General features: G+C 37.1%; 1 protein-coding gene across 6 annotated transcripts in view; it reads right to left on the bottom strand.

Annotated features, from left to right (window-relative positions):
* Window positions 1-18100, bottom strand: part of ABI2 (abl interactor 2) — a 190929-nt gene that overhangs the window by 60485 nt on the left and 112344 nt on the right. The window contains exons 4-7 of one of the 6 annotated variants that reach the window (XM_053698665.1): window positions 10131-10231; window positions 8714-8863; window positions 6240-6364; window positions 4469-4651 (exon numbers count right to left, since the gene is read on the bottom strand). In XM_053698665.1, coding sequence (XP_053554640.1) covers window positions 4469-4651; window positions 6240-6364; window positions 8714-8863; window positions 10131-10231 — 559 coding nt within the window. The remainder of the gene's footprint in view (window positions 1-4468; window positions 4652-6239; window positions 6365-8713; window positions 8864-10130; window positions 10232-18100) is intronic. The other 5 variants (XM_053698667.1, XM_053698666.1, XM_053698668.1 and 2 more) reach the window with 5 other exon arrangements.

Below are 18100 nucleotides of genomic sequence, written 5' to 3' on the forward strand. Positions count from 1 at the left end.
CCTTAAAATTTCAAAGATGGTGGTTCATAACAACAAGATCAAGCAGCGGACAAAGGGGATTACAAAGCTACAGAGGGTGAAAAAGACTCCACTGCCTGGGATAACCGAAAACTCATTTGAATGTCACACAACATTCATAATCGGACATCAAGTGACCTACAAAAGAATAGCAAATGGCAACTGAGTTAACATGCAAGGCGAGGATGGTAGAAACAGAATCCTTAGGGACAGGGTTGAAGTTGTGCAAAGCTAGAAAAAAGCCCTTCATCAATGAAAAGCAAAAAAGAGCCAGGCTGACGTTTGCTAAAGACCATAAGGATTAGACTGTTGAGGACTGGAGTAAAGTCATCTTCTCTGATGAGTCCTACTTTCAGCTTTGCCCAACACCTGGACATCTAATGGTTAGACAGAGCCCTGGAGAGGCCTAACAGCGACAGTGTCTTGAACCCACTGTAAAAGTTGGTGGCGGATTGGTGATGATCTGGGGGAGCTTCAGCAAGGCTGGAATAGGGCAGATTTATCTTTGTGTAGGATGCATGAATTACGCCATGTACAGGTTTATCCTGGAAGAAAACTTGCTTCCTTCTTTTCTGACAATGTTCTCCAACTCTGAGGATTATTTTTTTCCAGCATGACAATGCTCCATGCCACACAACCAGGTCAATCAAGGTGTTGGAGGACTACCAGATCAAGACCCTGGTCAGCCAATCTCCAGACCTGAACCCCATTGAAAACCTCTGAAATGTGATCAAGAGGAAGATGCATGGTCACAAGCCATCAAACAAAGCTGAGCTGAGCTGCTTGAATTTGTGTGCCAGGAGTGGCATAAAGTCATCCAACAGCAATGTGGAAGATTGTTGGAGAACATGCAAAGATGTATGAAAACTGTGATCGAAAATAAGGGTTATTCCACCAAATAATGATTTCTGAACTCTTGCTAAGTTAAAACATTAGTATTGTGTTTAAAAGTGAATCTATCTATATCTATTATTTATATCTCTCTCTAACTATCTGGACAGGGTACACAGTGAATCCCACAGCCCTGAATACTTACTGACAGCTGCACAGTTTCCAGCAACCCAGGCGGTTAACCCCTGAGCACTCTCCATTAATCGCACAGTAATATTTAAAAGTAAAAATGGGAGAGTCAGTTGCATTTGGTGCCAAACCGTTAAAGCCCAGGACCACATCAAGCCCTCCCCCGCCTGGGACCCTAACCAAGCAGTCACAAAACGCATACTTTCAAACAAACTGGGAACCACCCAGAGTGACAAGTACACAAACACAGAAATGGACCGCACTCTCAGACCAGACAGGGTACACGTCCTAGGTCCTTGACGTGGGCTTAAAATGGATATGAAACACAAATTTTCTTTAAATTGTAAGCAACTTTCTAATTCACTCCTATTATCAATTTTACTTTGCTCTCTTGGCATTTTAATTTTAAAAAGCAGGAATGTAAAGCTGGGTATCGCTTGCTGGCTACAAACACGTTAGGGGTGTTTTGCACTTGGAGTTTAATCTCCTTTTTATGTTTGTGTGTGTCTGAACTATAATCAAGTGGGAAAGTTATGGATGGTGATATCTAGATAATTTTAAACATAATATAGCTCCCGGATTGTAGGAGTTTAGCCCATAGTTGTTTGGTATGTATGGGGATTATGAATGAATGTTTTCACTAAAAACTCTATAGTTTAATCCTATCCCCTTAATACTGTATAATTATCTTCAGACACCCTGCGCATAAGAATATTAGTCACAGATAGGTACTATGTTAATATTTTTACAAACTAGTCATTTGTTGCAATCTTTGTTTAAGCAATTGAAAATTGCTAAATCTGATGGAGATTACTAATGTAGTAGGTAAATCGCTATAACTATTCCTTTTTCCCCCCAAGATTAAATTGTGATCAGCAGTGGTAGATGTGTATTCATTACTTGTTAATTAAAGGGATACTAAACCAATTTTTTTTTTATTTCATGACTTGAATAGAGCATGCAATTTTAAGCAACTTTCTAATTTACTCCTATTAACTTTTTTTTTTATTCTCTTGGTATCTTTATTTTAAAAGCAGGAATGAAAGCTTAGGAGCCGGCCCATTTTAGGTTTAATGTAGCAACCAATCAGCAAGCGCTATCCATGGTGCTAAACCAAAAATGGGCTGACTCCTAAGCTTTCAGTCCTGCTTTTTCAAATAAAGATACCAAGAGAACAAAGACAAATTGATAATAGGAGTAAATAAGAAAGTTGCATGCTCAATCTAAATCATAAAAGAAAAAAATTGTAACCATAGCTATACTTTATCATTTAACTCACTCCCTTTATATATATTTTTTTTCTTAGTACCTAATGGGTATGAGTGCAGGTTTTTCAGTTTTTCATTAAATAATAATTCATGAAGTGTACAATTAATAATTTCATATCGTGTACCATATTTTTTTTTTTATTTGCAGATAACTGATTCAATCAGGTAATTAGTTATAACAATTTGTTTATCTATTACATTAGCATTTTAAGACAAAGTATACATTTTCCTAAAAGTAAGTCATATTCTAAAAGACAACCCCACATCTCACTAACCGGAAACACACCAACATGGATTCATTCAAAACAGAGAAAGCCACGATATTTTAGAAAGAGATTTATCACACAAACACACAACATTAGAAAATCAGAATACACAATATAAATTCAAATGTGCAATATCTTAATCTAGTTAGTGAATAAGTATTCCATAAATAATTCAACCAGACAATCTTTGAATGCCCTTGTTAACGTTTACAATTCTTTAAAACTGCCTAGGTGATGCTGGGAGACTTCAATAGAACATATTTCCAAAATCAGTTGAATTCTTATTAGCTTAATTTGCTATTCTGTAGTCTAAAGCATCACTGCACTTTTAAATGTGTAAAGCCAGCCGATAGTGATTTTACTTGTTTTTCTTGTTTTGCTCAGATGGAAAATATTGCACTTCATGACTACATCCTATCATGGGATAGGGATCTGATCCTGGGGTAGTGGCAGGTCCATGTAGACCTCTCTAATCGAGAAGCCTTCAAGCTATGGAAATTGACTTGATGAAAAACATTGGAACTACAGTTAACTTCAAAGCTCATCTTAATTTGTTAGCTGGCAGTGAGGTTTTATTTAAAAAGAGCCACATCTGTATGAGTGACTCGCCAAATAGTAAGTGTTTCCCAAACAATAAGTACACCTGATGCGATTAAGCAGATAGCCAGCAAAGGTGGTAATTATTTATTCTTAAATTTGGAGTAAAAATTTTTTTTTTCGGATCTACAGCTTCATGTATACTTAAGAAACAGATGGTGCTGTACATAAATATAATGAACAATACGGTTTTGGTTACTACAGATTTACATTACTAGCCAGTCAGATCATGCAAAACAGCACCAACTCTATTTTCAATTTCAAAATGATGTAGAACGAGAGTCTAATCACCTCTATTTAAACAAGCTGTAAATCCATTAAACTTATAAAAATGGTATGGGCCATGGCTAAGAAAGTTCCATGCCATTGGCAGCATTTCCCTTTGTGGGGATTAAACACTGAGAGGTGCAGGGTCGTTAGCTTTAAAATGAAATGCTCAAACAAATTAGAGCATGTAATATTTTGACTATGATAGCCCTTTAATAAATTTCAGCAAAATGTCAGATTTGTATAGGAAGGATTCGCTGTAGTTTTGCAATGCCAAACTGAGAATTGTCTGCAAATTGACAATAAAGTGCATACCATTTATAACCAAATCATAAAAGAGGTGATAGCATCAAAGAAACTTTACGTTTTATGACTTCATGGACAATTTTAGCATATAGTGCAAAATGTAGGTGCTGAACATGTAATACCAGATTCAAAACGTATAGGGGAAGGGGAGAGCCTGAATACCTTTTTCAGATGCTTATTTACCAGTAAACAACGGTTTTCAGTTGAACTAGCTTCATTGAGGAACATTTAAAAGTACATTCAAGTAAAAACAAACTTTTATTATTCAGAAAGAGCATGCCGTTTTAAGACACTTTCCAATTTTCTTCCCTTATCAAATTTTGCACATTCTTTTTATATTCACACTTTTGGGGAACGAGATCCTACTGAGCATGTGCACAATCTCTCAGGGTAAATGTATACTAGTCTGTGATTGGCTGCTGTCTTCCACATGATACCGGGGGCCAGAAAATGGGAGAAAAAATAAATTTGTCAGAAAAAAAAAAATCTACTGCTTATTTGAAATTCAGAGTAGGTATTAAATTGTTCTCTTTTTATTATGCACTTGTTAATTATGAAATTCTACTGCATTGAGTGGTCCTTTAAATAAAATATTGTGTACTTAAACTAGGAAATAAAAAAATAAAAATAAAATCTTGCTAGAACTAATTTATTAACAAAAGACGAGTGCATCACTCCAGCAGTTATTTCTTGGCCCCACTGAAAGAAAACAATCCCCACACTTACCTGAAGGAGGAGGAGCAGAGGAAACAGCAGGGGGAGTTGGAGAGGTGAAACCATCAGCAGGGGGTTGAGCTCCTGCAGCAACATCTGGGGTAGTTGAGGGAGGGGCAGTAGCAGGAGCAAGGGGGGCAGGGACAGGTGTGGAGGTAACAGGAATGGGAGGAGTGCCAGCTGAGCCAGCAGGGGCTACGTGGAAAGAGGAAGATGTGAAGTTAATACGGAAATCATGTTAGCCAGGATTAGAAATGCTTAAAGGAAGCGAAGTGTTAGGTATACAGTACAAATAAAATATTAAGCACATACACAGCCATCAGTGACTGGAATGGAATTCATGCTAGAGTAGATAGGATTTATAAAAACAATAATGTATGGATACGAGAAGGAAAACAATGCAATACTATCATAATGCATTTGCTGAAATTAAAAGGGGCATAAAGGGGCAGATATAAAATGCACTAATGTGACACACATTTATTATTCTAAAGTTACTTAAACAATACTCTGATTTACCCCCAAACCTGGAGCGAAACACAACTGCTCAGTCAATTATAAGCGGCATGTGTGTGTGTGTAGCCGGTAATCAGGTCGGTTCCGCTAAGGCGCAGCAGTGCGCTGCTGAAACAGAGCAGACTTTCACCTTTATGTTTAAACGGCTTGCGGGGTTAAAAACAAAATTATGTTCAAGCAATAACGCAATGAGAATGCTTTAGTGCCGTACAATAGTATAATGCTCTGGCACTTTGGAACATTTATTTTTTTCTTCTTTATGTACACTTAAAGGGCCGTTTAGTGATAAAATGATGTGCTCTAATTCGTTAAAACATGTCATTTTAACACTAGAGAAGCTGCACCAATTAGGAGCCACAAAGCATTGCTGGTCCCAAGTAGAAAAGGACGGTCACCCAGTCACCAGCAGCATTTGCACAGTTGGGTGAGTCGACGTCAGTGTCCACTTGGAACCAGCAGAGCTCTGCTCCACCTCAAGTTGTATGCGTTTAACCCCTTTGCAAGTGTTAAACACATAGCACTGCAAATAAGAGCATGTAATTTGTCCACTATAACGGACCCTTTAAGGAAAAATACCTCAATGTTTTAAAAGACAAAAACTGAAGTAAAAACTAAAATAAAAAAAAACGGATAGGGTTTAGTATTAGAACGTGAAGTGCTATTTACTTTTTATAATTTCTAAACCACACTGAAATTATTTTTGGAAATCACTCCAGCAGCATAAAATGATTTATAAAAAATAGAACCTCCCATACATTACTGTTTTTAAATGCTTATATGAGTTTTTGAAGCAAATGTGTGCACCAAGTTTTACAATATAGGCAAGGTTGTGTGCACAAGCAGCACATTTTGTAATACAAATCACTTTGCAGCAACCACAAAATGACTATGCAAAAGAAAATGTGACTACATGAAGCAGAAATGGATTTACTCATGAGCGAAAAGCAATTCTATAGATTTCAGATATGTGCAACGTGTAAAGTTTCGCAACACAAAACAAGCACAAGCTGGACAACCCAGAAGAAATATGTCCATAAATAGATCACTACAGTTTAGCAGTTACAGAGGGGGGGAAAAGTTACTAGCCCAATTAAGAAACAGGCGTATTTTGTTACTATTCAGGTAGGGCCCAGCTGTAATCATTTTGTTCTGATTACAAAAGCAAACTAGTATCAGCTTTCAGTGACGTTTTCCTTAAATAATCTTTCATTTATTTTGCAAATTTTTTGTAGTAATAAAATATATATCAATTTTATATTAATCTTACCTGGAAAAACACTTGGAGGAGAAGGGGTAGGAACTGCAATCGGGACTCCCACACTTCCGCTTCCACTGTTCTCTCGACTACTGCTCCGGCTGCTGGGGTGACTGCCTCCACTACTGCCACTGCTACTATAAAAATCAACATCCAACGCAGCCAATCATTCTCAAGCAAAAATACATTTAAATACATTTTATGTAAGCAGGAAAGCCATTGATCTACACTGTAAACCTGCACAATGTATTGTACATTCAAATGCCCCAGGAAATATTATGTGGTGTACAGATCTAATAACTAGTCGACTACTAGGCACAAGAAAACCTGGAGCATTTAAAAGGGTCATGAAATCCAATTTTTTTTTCTTTTATGATTCACATAGAGCATGCCATTTTAAACAACTTTCCAATTTATTTCTATTTAATTTGTTTTGTTCTTTTTGAATCCGTTGTTAAAAACTATACCTAGGTAGGCTCAGAAGCTGCTGATTAGTGGCTGCAAAGATATGCCTTTTGTCATTAGCTTTCAATCAGCTCCCAGTAGGGCATAGCTGCTCCTATAACAAAGGATACCAAGTAAAATTAAGCAAATTAGATAAAGTAAATTGGGAAATTGTTTAAAACTGTATAATCTTAATCATGAAAAAAAAAAATGTGTTCCATGTCCATTTAAGGATAGACAGGTTAGTGACATTTCAATCTAGGTTACTTTTTTTTTTATTATCAATTTTAATATGCAATGCTCTGACGGTCTTTAATTTGGCAGAAATTATGAACAGAGTTTATACTTATTTCATTACATTTTCTTACATGATTCAGATAGAGCATGCAATTGTAAAATGTTTCTAATTTACTTGTATGGGCTTGATTTATCAAGCTAGGCCGGACAGAGGCGTGCATCTGCACCTCTGTCCGCCCCAGCTTGCCTGCAATACCGCCCTTGCCCACACACAGCCAATCACAGGAGCCGTCAATCTCACCGGTCGGACGAGTCCAGGGAGATTGAAATTCTCCACCTAAGAGGTGGAGAAGAGGGTAGGAAGCAGCGGTCTGATGACCGCTGCTTGATAAATATTGACTGCAGGTTCTCTTGTGAGAACCTGCAGTTGTAGCGAGGCGAAGGACTTGATAAATCTAGCCCTATATGGCAGCAGTTTTGGAAGAATCTCATCCATTTGCAAGAGCGCTAGATGGCAGCATTTCTTCCTGACACGTAGTGCTCCAGACGTGCACATTGCCTTCCTAGGTATCACTTCAATACAGAATACATTGAGAACAAAGCAAACTCGATAACAGAACTAAAATGGAAACTTTTAAAAAAAATGTATGCTCTGCTCTAAATCACAAAACCAAATGTTTGTGTTTCATGTCCCTTTAAACAAACTTAAATGTTCTAATGCAGAATAACATTTTCTTATTAAAATATAGTTTGCACATAAAGCTTTATGTCTAACACCAGAGAGGGGTCACAAATGAAGTCATCTCCAGAGCAGCAATGAACTTCCTACCCCAAACTATCTATATTGTGGTTGGGGTTAAATCCATAGTTATATGCAAGCAGCAAGATAATAAGAAAATAGTGTAATGCAGTAGAGCATTTTGTTATTGTGCTTTTATGTCCTTTGTATACACCCATTTGGTTTGTTTCACAAATCACACTGGACTGGGTATAAGAACTTTAATATTGTTACATGTTATTTGTTTCTATTTAAAGAAACAGGGATAGAAACACAGATCTTAAACAAAAAACGTACTCAGCAGTACACATTAACAGACAATTATTTTGGGGGACATGATAAAGAACAGAAGACAAACAAAGACCAACTCCAAAACAAAGCAGATCAATGCACTTAAGTGGCTATGGGTTTAATAAAATATATAAACAAAAAGGGGGGAAAAAGTTTGAAATGCTAAGCAAACAAAAAAAATATATATATATACATAAATGCCAGTCACAGTACAATCCTTTAAGCACAGGCAGATACCTTAAACTTCCTGATGCTCTGTAGTAGTGAAGGAGTTTATTACAAAAACATGTAAATGAGTTCCAGAATTTTTTTGGCTTTGTTTGAAAAACAAAACAAAACAAAAAAACAAGGAGATAGAATGCCATAAAAACAATTAGTTGGTAGAACTAAATTCAGACCTGAATAATCAATATAGGCATCAAACGCTTTCTCCCAATAGAGAAGAAGCCAACTTAGCTGGGGGGGGGGGATAGAGAAAGCTATGAGAAAACATTGACCCAATAGCACTCAAAGGCATTATCCCAAGAAAAAGAAAAAAAAAGGATATGCTAAAATCTAAAATATAGTTGGCCAAACTTGTATATTTGTGTAAATATTACACCTTAACTTTATTGACTCTTAGTAATAAATAGCAAAGATTATATGGCTTATGAGTTACACCTGCCAAGGTGTTAAAGATTTCCTGTTTTGTATTTAACATTATGCCAAACACTATGGCACAGATGCTAAAAAATACCTGTATGTGCGATTCCTCTGGTTGACTGAAGCTGTTCTAACAGGGCTCTGTTGCTGTGAGGGAGCCATGTTACGTGTGGGGCTGGGTACATAGTCATTTGGTACCACAGGGGGGCGCACAGGCTCCAGTGTGCGATAGGGTGAATGTCGCCTTCAAGGAAAACAAAACAAAAACAAAACAAAAACAAAACAAAAAAAGCGAAAGAAAAAAAATGAACTTCAAAGCGATATGCAAAAACCTGGGACTCTAGGACAAAGTCTTCATGAACATCTAACTCAGTCTTCTTGTGATTATCTTATTAGAAGCAGGTAATATAGTTTTGGAATGCAGACGAAAGCAGCCCTTGTGTACAACAGTAAATACTATTGTTGTTTGCTAAAATAGCTCTCAACCCCTTCACTGCTAAAAAATCTCGCAGAGCATTTGTGGAGGACACAGGCAACACATTAAAATTTGAACAAACAAAAAAAGTCAGTTGAAGGAAGGACCTGCTAGAAAATTCATTCCAGCTTATAAGTTCCAATTTCATTAAAGTTGTATGATATAGCCCTACAATTACCAAGAGCCTTAAATAGACCATATTCAATTTCAAAATACAGCAAACCATTATGATGAAACATATATCCAAGTATTAACAACCTTATTAGCGAAAATACTTAATGAATGTTACACTGTTTATAATTATTCGTTTGTTTGTGAATCTTCTAGATTTGTCATCCTATTACTCAAAAAGCAGGTGTACCTGATTTATGTCAGATTAAAAAAAAAAAGTTGCGCAAGATGGGCTTGCAAATATTACTATTAAAGTGTGCTTGGGGAAATAACATAAAACAGTAAGATTATTTTCTGGTTGATTTCATTTAAGAGTAATTTAATCTCTATGAGAGGTAGCACATTTGCTTGGATCTACCAAAAGCTATCATTGCTATTGAGTGTGACATTAAAATAAATGCATGAAATGTCCTAGGTTTGCTGCTGTCAGAGTAGACAAACAGGTACTTCCTTCGATCAACTTTTAAACACAGAACATTCACTTGCTAAAATAAAGATCATGCACATCAAACGTGCTCCCTTTTACACGTTTCATATTTTAAGGTCAGTAGATTTATAAAACAGTGGCTTTCAAACATTTATAACATTTCAAGAGTAATTCTGCAGAACACCATGAAGAACAAGGTACATAGTGGTGTGTAGGATTCTTTTTCACATATTTCCTATTCCTTTAACATATAATATATTTAGTACTGAAAGTCTCATTTATCACAGTATGCAGCAGAACACAGGTTGAAAACCACTTCTTTACATTACCATATCCAAGTAACTGGTTAAATAATACATGCAGGTTTGCTGAAACATAGAAAGTTCTTTTTCAATACAAACCAAAAAGATAAGTGGCTACAAGTTAAACAAAACTCACCCAAGGGTTCCTCCTTTTCCCGTTATTGGTGGACTTGGTGGCTTTTGAGTAGGTGGAGTAGTACGAGGCAGACCTCCCATTTTCATGTTCTGTGTACTGACCTGAATAAAACGGTGAAGGATGGCAGGTGAGGGTATAAAACAAGGTTTGTCAAGCGTAAAAGAAGAACTTTAAAATAAAAACATGAACAGGTTTTATAAGTAAAATGTCAAGTAATACAAAACGACTTTTCTAAAAAGACTAAGACGTTACAATGTTTAGCAAGTTCAAGCGACTACATGTTTTATTCAATGTTGCCCTTTTTATCATTTTCAATTTACATAGTTTGCTTTTCCTAACTGATTAAAAGTATGCAAATAGTGTAAAAAGATTAACAAAACATTGAAAAGCACCAAACTATTCAGCGTATATTAAAATGCTGAAGAACTGAATAACAAAAATATCATAGTAACTGCATGTTTACTAGGTAATAACATCCTGCTCTCTTAGCAACAGATTTGTGCAATTTTAAATAAATAAATAAATATATATATATATATATATATGTATATGAGTTCTATGTTATTATTGCACTCATTTTATTCTATACAATAAAATATTATATAGGCTAGAGAATGATACATGCAGAGCACCCTGGCTGCTAACGAGCGTTAATGTAAGAGGCGCATCAGGGAAACATTTGGGTAGATGTGTCTGTCCTTTTTATTGCATGCTCAAATCAGTTTAATTTAAAGACAAATATATTGACAACTTGTATTTCATAAGGGGTATACTATTTATTATTAGGTGTGCCCAATGAGTAGCTGAAACTATTTGCATTTTGCTCCTTGATCATATATTAAAATAGAAATATTTAAAACATTGATGCATTATAGGGTAAGATAACGATAAAAAGCTCCCGCTATAGAGGGAAATTGACCTATAGGGCCAGATATTGCAGCACCCCGGGTTCCATATAATTATTGTCGATTAGTCGCTCTATCCCCTACATACATGGTAATATTTACAATTGTCTTTCTTTTTCTAATACAACGGTTGAGCTTAAGTGTTTTTAATAAGAATGTGTGCAGGTATGGCTGAATTTATGGAACTTAATAAGAATGAATGGATAAATGGTCATTTTTATATTTTTATTAATACACTATTAATTAACAACTGGGAAAAGATACTTTTGCTGCCACTGGTTGTAGCTCATTTGTGTGAGTTTATTTTGTGCCTTTATCCCACTAACATGTGCCAAATGAATTAAGATTTGGAATTGATGGTACGCTTAGTAATTTAAAATTAGTGTAGTCCCCTATATAGCAGTATATAAAAAATTCTGAATCCTGACACAGTGTAAAATTCCTTTAAGATACAGCACTAACATGGGAAGTGGTACAGAGTAATGGCCGCACCAATCCACTTTGTTGTGTGCAACAATACAACCATGCATCGTACCCAGTTGTCACATCACAGGCTCAGCATTCTCTTCCTCCTCCAAACCTTACACTTCAAGCCCACACATAAGCTGCTACCTGGATCCAGGACTCAGAAACATAAGGTTGCAATCAGGGGTCAAATTGCTGCTGTGTGTTACATGCAAACAATGGGTTAAATTAATGCCACAAGTATCTTATGAGACACTTGTTTAATCCTAGAATTGCCACGTGTTTCTTGCAATTAATGGTTAATTCTCTTCTGAGAATGTCTCTGGTTATTTAGAGTGCAATCACTGCGGCAAGAGTGTTATGCGGCACCTATTTAGCCCTTTCTCTAGACTGATGTACAGTCGTGTGAAAAAGAAAGTACACCTTACCCTCTGTTATAATGTCCTGATACGTAAAACTATAGAAGTCAATTATCTAGTCCTTAGCAAGTGTTAAAATTAGGTAAATACAACCTCAGATGAACAACAACACATGACATATTACACAGTGTCATGATTTATTTAACAAAAATAAAGCCAAACTGGAGAAGCCATGAGTGACAAACTAAGTACACCCTTACTGCTTCCATAGGAATAAGGAGGCTAAGTAGCAGCCAGGTGCTGATATTCAAATGCCCTTGATTAATTGATCATCAGCAAGTGTGACCATCTCTATAAAAGTTTTAGCAGTTTGCTGGTCTGGAGCATTCAGGTGTCTGTTAACACAATGCCAAGGAGGAAAGAAGTCAGCAATGATCTTAGAGAAGCAATTGTTGCTGCCCATCAATCTGGGGAGGATTATAAGGACATTTCCAAACAATTTAAAGTACATCATTCTACTGTGAGAAACATTCTCAAGTGGAAAACATTCAAGACAGTAGGAGTGGACGTACCAGCAAATTCACCCCAAGGTCAGACCATGTAATGCTCAGAGAAATTGCAAAAAAAAAAATCCAAGACATCTCTACATTCTATAGGCCTCAGTTAGAATGTTAAATGTTAAAGTTCATGACAGTAAAATTACAAAAAGATTAAACAAGTATGGTTTGTATGGAAGGGTTGCCAGGAGAAAGCATCTTCTCTCTAAAAAAAAAACATGTCAGCACGGCTTAGGTTTGTAAAGTTGCATCTGAACAAACCATAAGACTTCTGGAACAATGTTCTTTGGATAGACGAGATCAAAGTGAAGATGTTTAGGCACAGTGCCATGTTTGACAATAACAAAACACAGCATTTCAGTACAAACACCTCATACCAACTGTCAAGCACGGTGGCGGAGGGGTGAAGATTTTGCAGCCACAGGACCTGGGCAACTTGCAGTAATTGAGTCAACCAAGAACTCCTCTGTATACCAAAGTATTCTAGAGTCAAATGTGAGGCCATCGGTCAAACAGTTAAAGCTTGGACGAAATTGGGTCATGCAAAAGGACAATGATTCCAAGCACCCCAGGAAATCTACAACAGAATGGCGGAAAAAGAAAAGAATCAAGGTGCTGCTGTCACGGCCGTGCCTGGATTTGAACCTGGGACTCCTGGTTCCCAGCCTGTTTTTCTTTTCCTGTGCCACCAGAGGTATCTGTTTATGTTTGCAGCTTTTTGGAGACCTGTTACCTGCAGTGGACTACTCTCTGGCTCCACCTGCTTGCCAGCTGCAGGTAGTTTTCTAATCAGCTCTGCTATAAAGGGCTGCTTCACTAATCATTTGGTGCCTTGACATTGTGATTGATTTAATTTGTTTTTGCCTCTGTTCTGTTTCCTGAATTCCTGTTTTGTTGTTGGATCCCTGGCATCTGAACTCGGCTTGCTGATTGACCATTCTTCTGGATTCCCCTTTTTGCTTTATGAAAGATTGGACTGCTTTCCTGGCTACTGACCCTTGGCTTGTATTCTGACAATTCTTTTGTATTCTGTATGCTTACTTGGCTACTGTGTCTATCACCATGCTGTGAGAACTGTAAGCTTACCTGGCTGCTGAGTCTAAGCAACTATACTGTGACATCTGTTTATCCTGAAGCCAAGTACCTTTGCTGTGAGTACCTGTATACTTCCTTGGCTGTTGGTACTAAACTCCACTGCTGTAAGAACTGTATGTTAATCTGCTTGCTGAGTCTAAGCAACTCTACTGTGACATTTGTCTTCCTGAAACTAAGTTGCCTTACTGAGATACTGGCGTATGCTCGGCCTGTTCCTGACCCCAAGTTGCCTTACCGAGATACTGGCGTATGCTCGGCCTGTTCCTGAACCCAAGTTGCCTTACCGAGATACTGGCGTATGCTCAGCCCCTTCCTGAACCCAAGTTGCCTTACCGAGATACTGGCGTATGCTCGGCTCCTTCCTGAAACCAAGTTGCCTTACCGAGATACTGGTGTATGCTCGGCTCCTTCCTGAAACCAAGTTGCCTTACCGAGATACTGGTGTATGCTCGGCCTGTTCCTGAACCCAAGTTGCCTTACCGAGATACTGGCGTATGCTTGGCCCCTTCCTGAACCCAAGTTGCTATACCGAGATACTGGCGTATGCTCGGCCCCTTCCTGAAACCAAGTTGCCTTACCGAGATACTGGCGTATGCTCAGCCCCTTCCTGAAACCAAGTTGCCTTACCGAGATACAGGCGTATGCTCAGCCCGTTCCTGAAACCAAGTTGCCTTACCGAGATACTGGCATATGATACCAAGTACCCTGGCTCTAATACCTGTGTATGCCCACTTTGATCCTAATATCAAGTACTCGTAAGGGTCGTCTGTGTCTGTTGAAGGACTTCTGCTTGAACTGTTCTTTTACAAAGACTTTCATTTGTTTATTATCAGTTTGGAATATAACCTCAATGTGCTTTACCTCTTGTTTTCCTTGCATTACCTTAGTAAAGTTACTATAAGAAAAGCCCTTCTTTGTTCTGTGTTTCCATTCTGGTATACTGAATCCTACTCACCTCTTCACATCCTCTCAGCTTAACTCAGCCATCACCTTGCACATGCTCCAAACCCCTGAACCTACTAAGCCGAGCATGACAGTTGCATTGGCCCAGTCAAAGTCCAGACCTCAACCCGATTGAAATGCTGTTGCGGGACCTTAAGAGAGCTGTGCATAAACAAATGCCCTCAAACCTCAATGAACTGAAGCAACGTTATAAAGAAGAGTGGGCCAAAATTCCTCCACAACGATGTGAGAGACTGATATTTATTTCTTACTTAGTTTTTTATACATGGCTTCTCCATGTTGGCTTTATTTTTGTTATATAAATCATGACACTGCATTATATGAGATGTGTTGTTGTTCATCAGAGGTTGAATTTACCTAATTTTAAGACTTGGTTGTTATTAAGGCCTGATATGTAAAACCATAGAATTCAAAGAGGGTGTACTTTCTTCTTTCACATGACATATATAATAAACCCATATATAATAAACACACACACATATATTATATTATATTATATATATATATATATATATATATATATATATATATATATATATGCGTTTATTATATATGTCATGTGAAAGAAGAAAAGTACACCCTCTTTGAATTTCCTTGCTAACCCATGTCACTAACTGTCTCTCTCATATCTCATCTCGGATGTCCTCTCACTACATCAAGCTAAATCTCTCCAAAATTGAGCTCCTTATTTTCCCCCCTTCTTCAAATCTCCACCCCCTATGTATGTCTCTATAACTGTTGACAACTCCATCATTACCCCAACCTCACATGCCCGATGTCTTGGGGTCACACTTGACTCAGATCTTTCTTTCACTCTTCACATTCAGTCCTTGGCTAAAGCCTGCTGCTTCCACCTTAAAAACCATCGCTAAAATTGGACATTTTCTTACACAAGACACAACAAAGATTTTAATCCACTCTCTCATCCTTTCCAGACTCTACTACTGCAACTCTATCCTCTCTGGTCTCCCTAGCTCCTTTACAATCCATAATGAATGCCTCTGCCAGGCTCATCTTCCTTGCACGTCGCTCTTCGTCTGCCTCACCTCTCTGCCAATCCCTTCACTGGATTCCTCTTGCCTCCAGTATTAAACACAAAATTCTCACTCTGACACACAAAGCCCTCAATTGCATTGCTCCCCCTACATCTCAGATCTTGTCTCCAGATACCCTCCCTACCGCCCCCTTCGCTCCGCTCATGATCTCCTGCTCTCCTGCTCTCCTCCTCTCTTATTACCTCCTCACATTCCCGTCTACAAGATTTCTCAAGACTGGCTCCCATCTTAAGTAAGCACATCTTATCTGTCAATGTTCTGCTACTTAGATTGAACACTAAGTCTGCTTCCTCATTGTGGGTTTTCTTTTTTCTATATCCCCCTCTCCTTGTTGGTTTGCGTTTCCTCCTAACAGTGGTTTGGTGGCTGCTCTGGTGACCACCCCAGAAAAAGACGTTGAGTCTTGTAATGTAGATTGTGGGTGTCCTACCTCTCTACCAGTGATATGATTCTCATTATCTGTGAATCCCCATCACTACTATCTATAGATTCTAGTAAATTTTTAGGGCATTGAGTTCTACGTCTAAGATTACTGGTCTCATTGTCTTTCCCATAAAGCCATTTGTATACTCTTCTTTCTCTATAATCTGTTTCAACAGTTGTCAATTTTTTATTTTTGAATGCATTCAGGTAATTTTTGTATTTAGATACTAAGGTGTCCAGTTTTTTAACCCAATCTTGTGTCTTATCTTCCACTAAAATATGGTGACTGTTTTGTTTGATCTGCTCTATTACAAATTTAATTTTGTTTTCAATTTATTCACCTCTTCTATGACATAGTAACATAAGGTCATAAGAGCATTTATTTAATATTGAACACCATTTACGACAGAACTTAGTGCTGGATCTGCCAAGTGTGGGAACATTTTTAACCCTAAAACCTCTAGGAATGTGTTTCTTTTTATGGTAGCTAGACATATATAGCATGTAGGTGATAATTTTCCATCTTTCTCAGATTAACCAATTTGAAATATATATTGATAGGGTTGTCACCCCTCAACTCTCTCAGGTCTGAATTAGCTCTGATCCTCTCGTCATCGAACATAAATATATCAGTGTTCACTTCCTCATTGTCCAAAGGTATACCTCGATGAGGAAGCACTGGTAATTGGTTAAAGGAGATAAGTCCCTACCATTCCAGCACATAGAGCCCCCTAGGATGGCGTATTGAAGAGCACAGAACTTAAGGTACATACTGATTGATGCTGAACCTACGAAATGCTATCAAAAAACCACCTGGCTGAAATCAAGCAAAAAAGGTTGTTTTCAGTGTGGCAACTGTGTCACATACAACAGCATGCTTAAAGGGTCCTCTTTTCAACATCCATTGATAAAGGCAACTATGAGCAACCTGTGGCTAGGCATTTTTGTCAAAAGAAGCAAAGCATCTCGAGTCTGTGAACCATGTTAATAGACCACGTACCCCCAATGCCAAGGGGAGGTAACAGGGCTATCTGTTTATTCGAATCACATACAGATAAGAACTTTAAAGAGATATATTTTTATTGTATTCTCTTTCTGTATGAATCTTTGTTTATTCACATTATATTTAATGAGAATTCATGCTCTATTGATTTTTTAATTTCTTAATTTCAAATTCTCATTTTTTTGTTTTCATATATTATAATTGATTATATGTTATTTCTAGTTGCATTTAATTTTAGAGTTATTTTTTCTTTGATGTAATATCTATTTATGTACATTGTTATTTTTTAGGCTCATATAGGCCTTATTTCATATTGTGAATACACCCTTTTAGCGCCCCCTAGAGTTACTACTGTTTTTGGTGTAACAGGTATTTCTATACACACAAACATACATACACACACACACATTATATATATATATATATATATATATATATATATATATATATATATATATATATATATATATATATATATATATAAAAAAAATAAAACACACACCACATATATGTACTTACACACACAAAATGAGAACAAATAAGGGAGTGTTATTGTAAAAATTAGCCAGGTGAGACCAGAAAATGTAATTAACAAAAAATAAATAAAAATGTCCCAATTTCTTAGCTCACCAGTCAAGACTGCTAGTGAAGTTTAAAATAAGAGGTAGGGAAAAACATAATGTGTTTGTAACTAATAATTTATCACAGTGCAGTACTGACTGCAAAGGTTTTCATTATTTGATCCATGTCTCAAGGTAGCATGAAATAAAATCTATATTTTGCTAACAAAAACAACAAAACAAAATAAACAATGTTTAACACTAACCTATTGCAACTTGTTGATATATTTCATGCATATATAAAAAGGACTTTAATGATACACTGAAATTCTGGTGGTCTAAGCTCGGAGGCATGTAATTTCTGTATGCTTGTGGAATAACTTGCAATCACTAAATTCTTCAAGTCATTAGCAATGGGCAAGTAAAAATTCTGACATACACAGATGCTGATCTTTGTTTGACCTGTGATCTGTACAAAAAAGCAGATTGTGTTTCACCAAAAATTCAGTTACCATCTTTTCCATTATTTAAAACAGAAATGTTTTGCCTTGGTTTATTCCCGCTTTAAGTTTTTAAACTTCAAAT

This window comes from Bombina bombina, chromosome 1 (assembly GCF_027579735.1).
Source record: "Bombina bombina isolate aBomBom1 chromosome 1, aBomBom1.pri, whole genome shotgun sequence".
NCBI classification, from domain to species: Eukaryota; Metazoa; Chordata; class Amphibia; order Anura; family Bombinatoridae; genus Bombina; species Bombina bombina.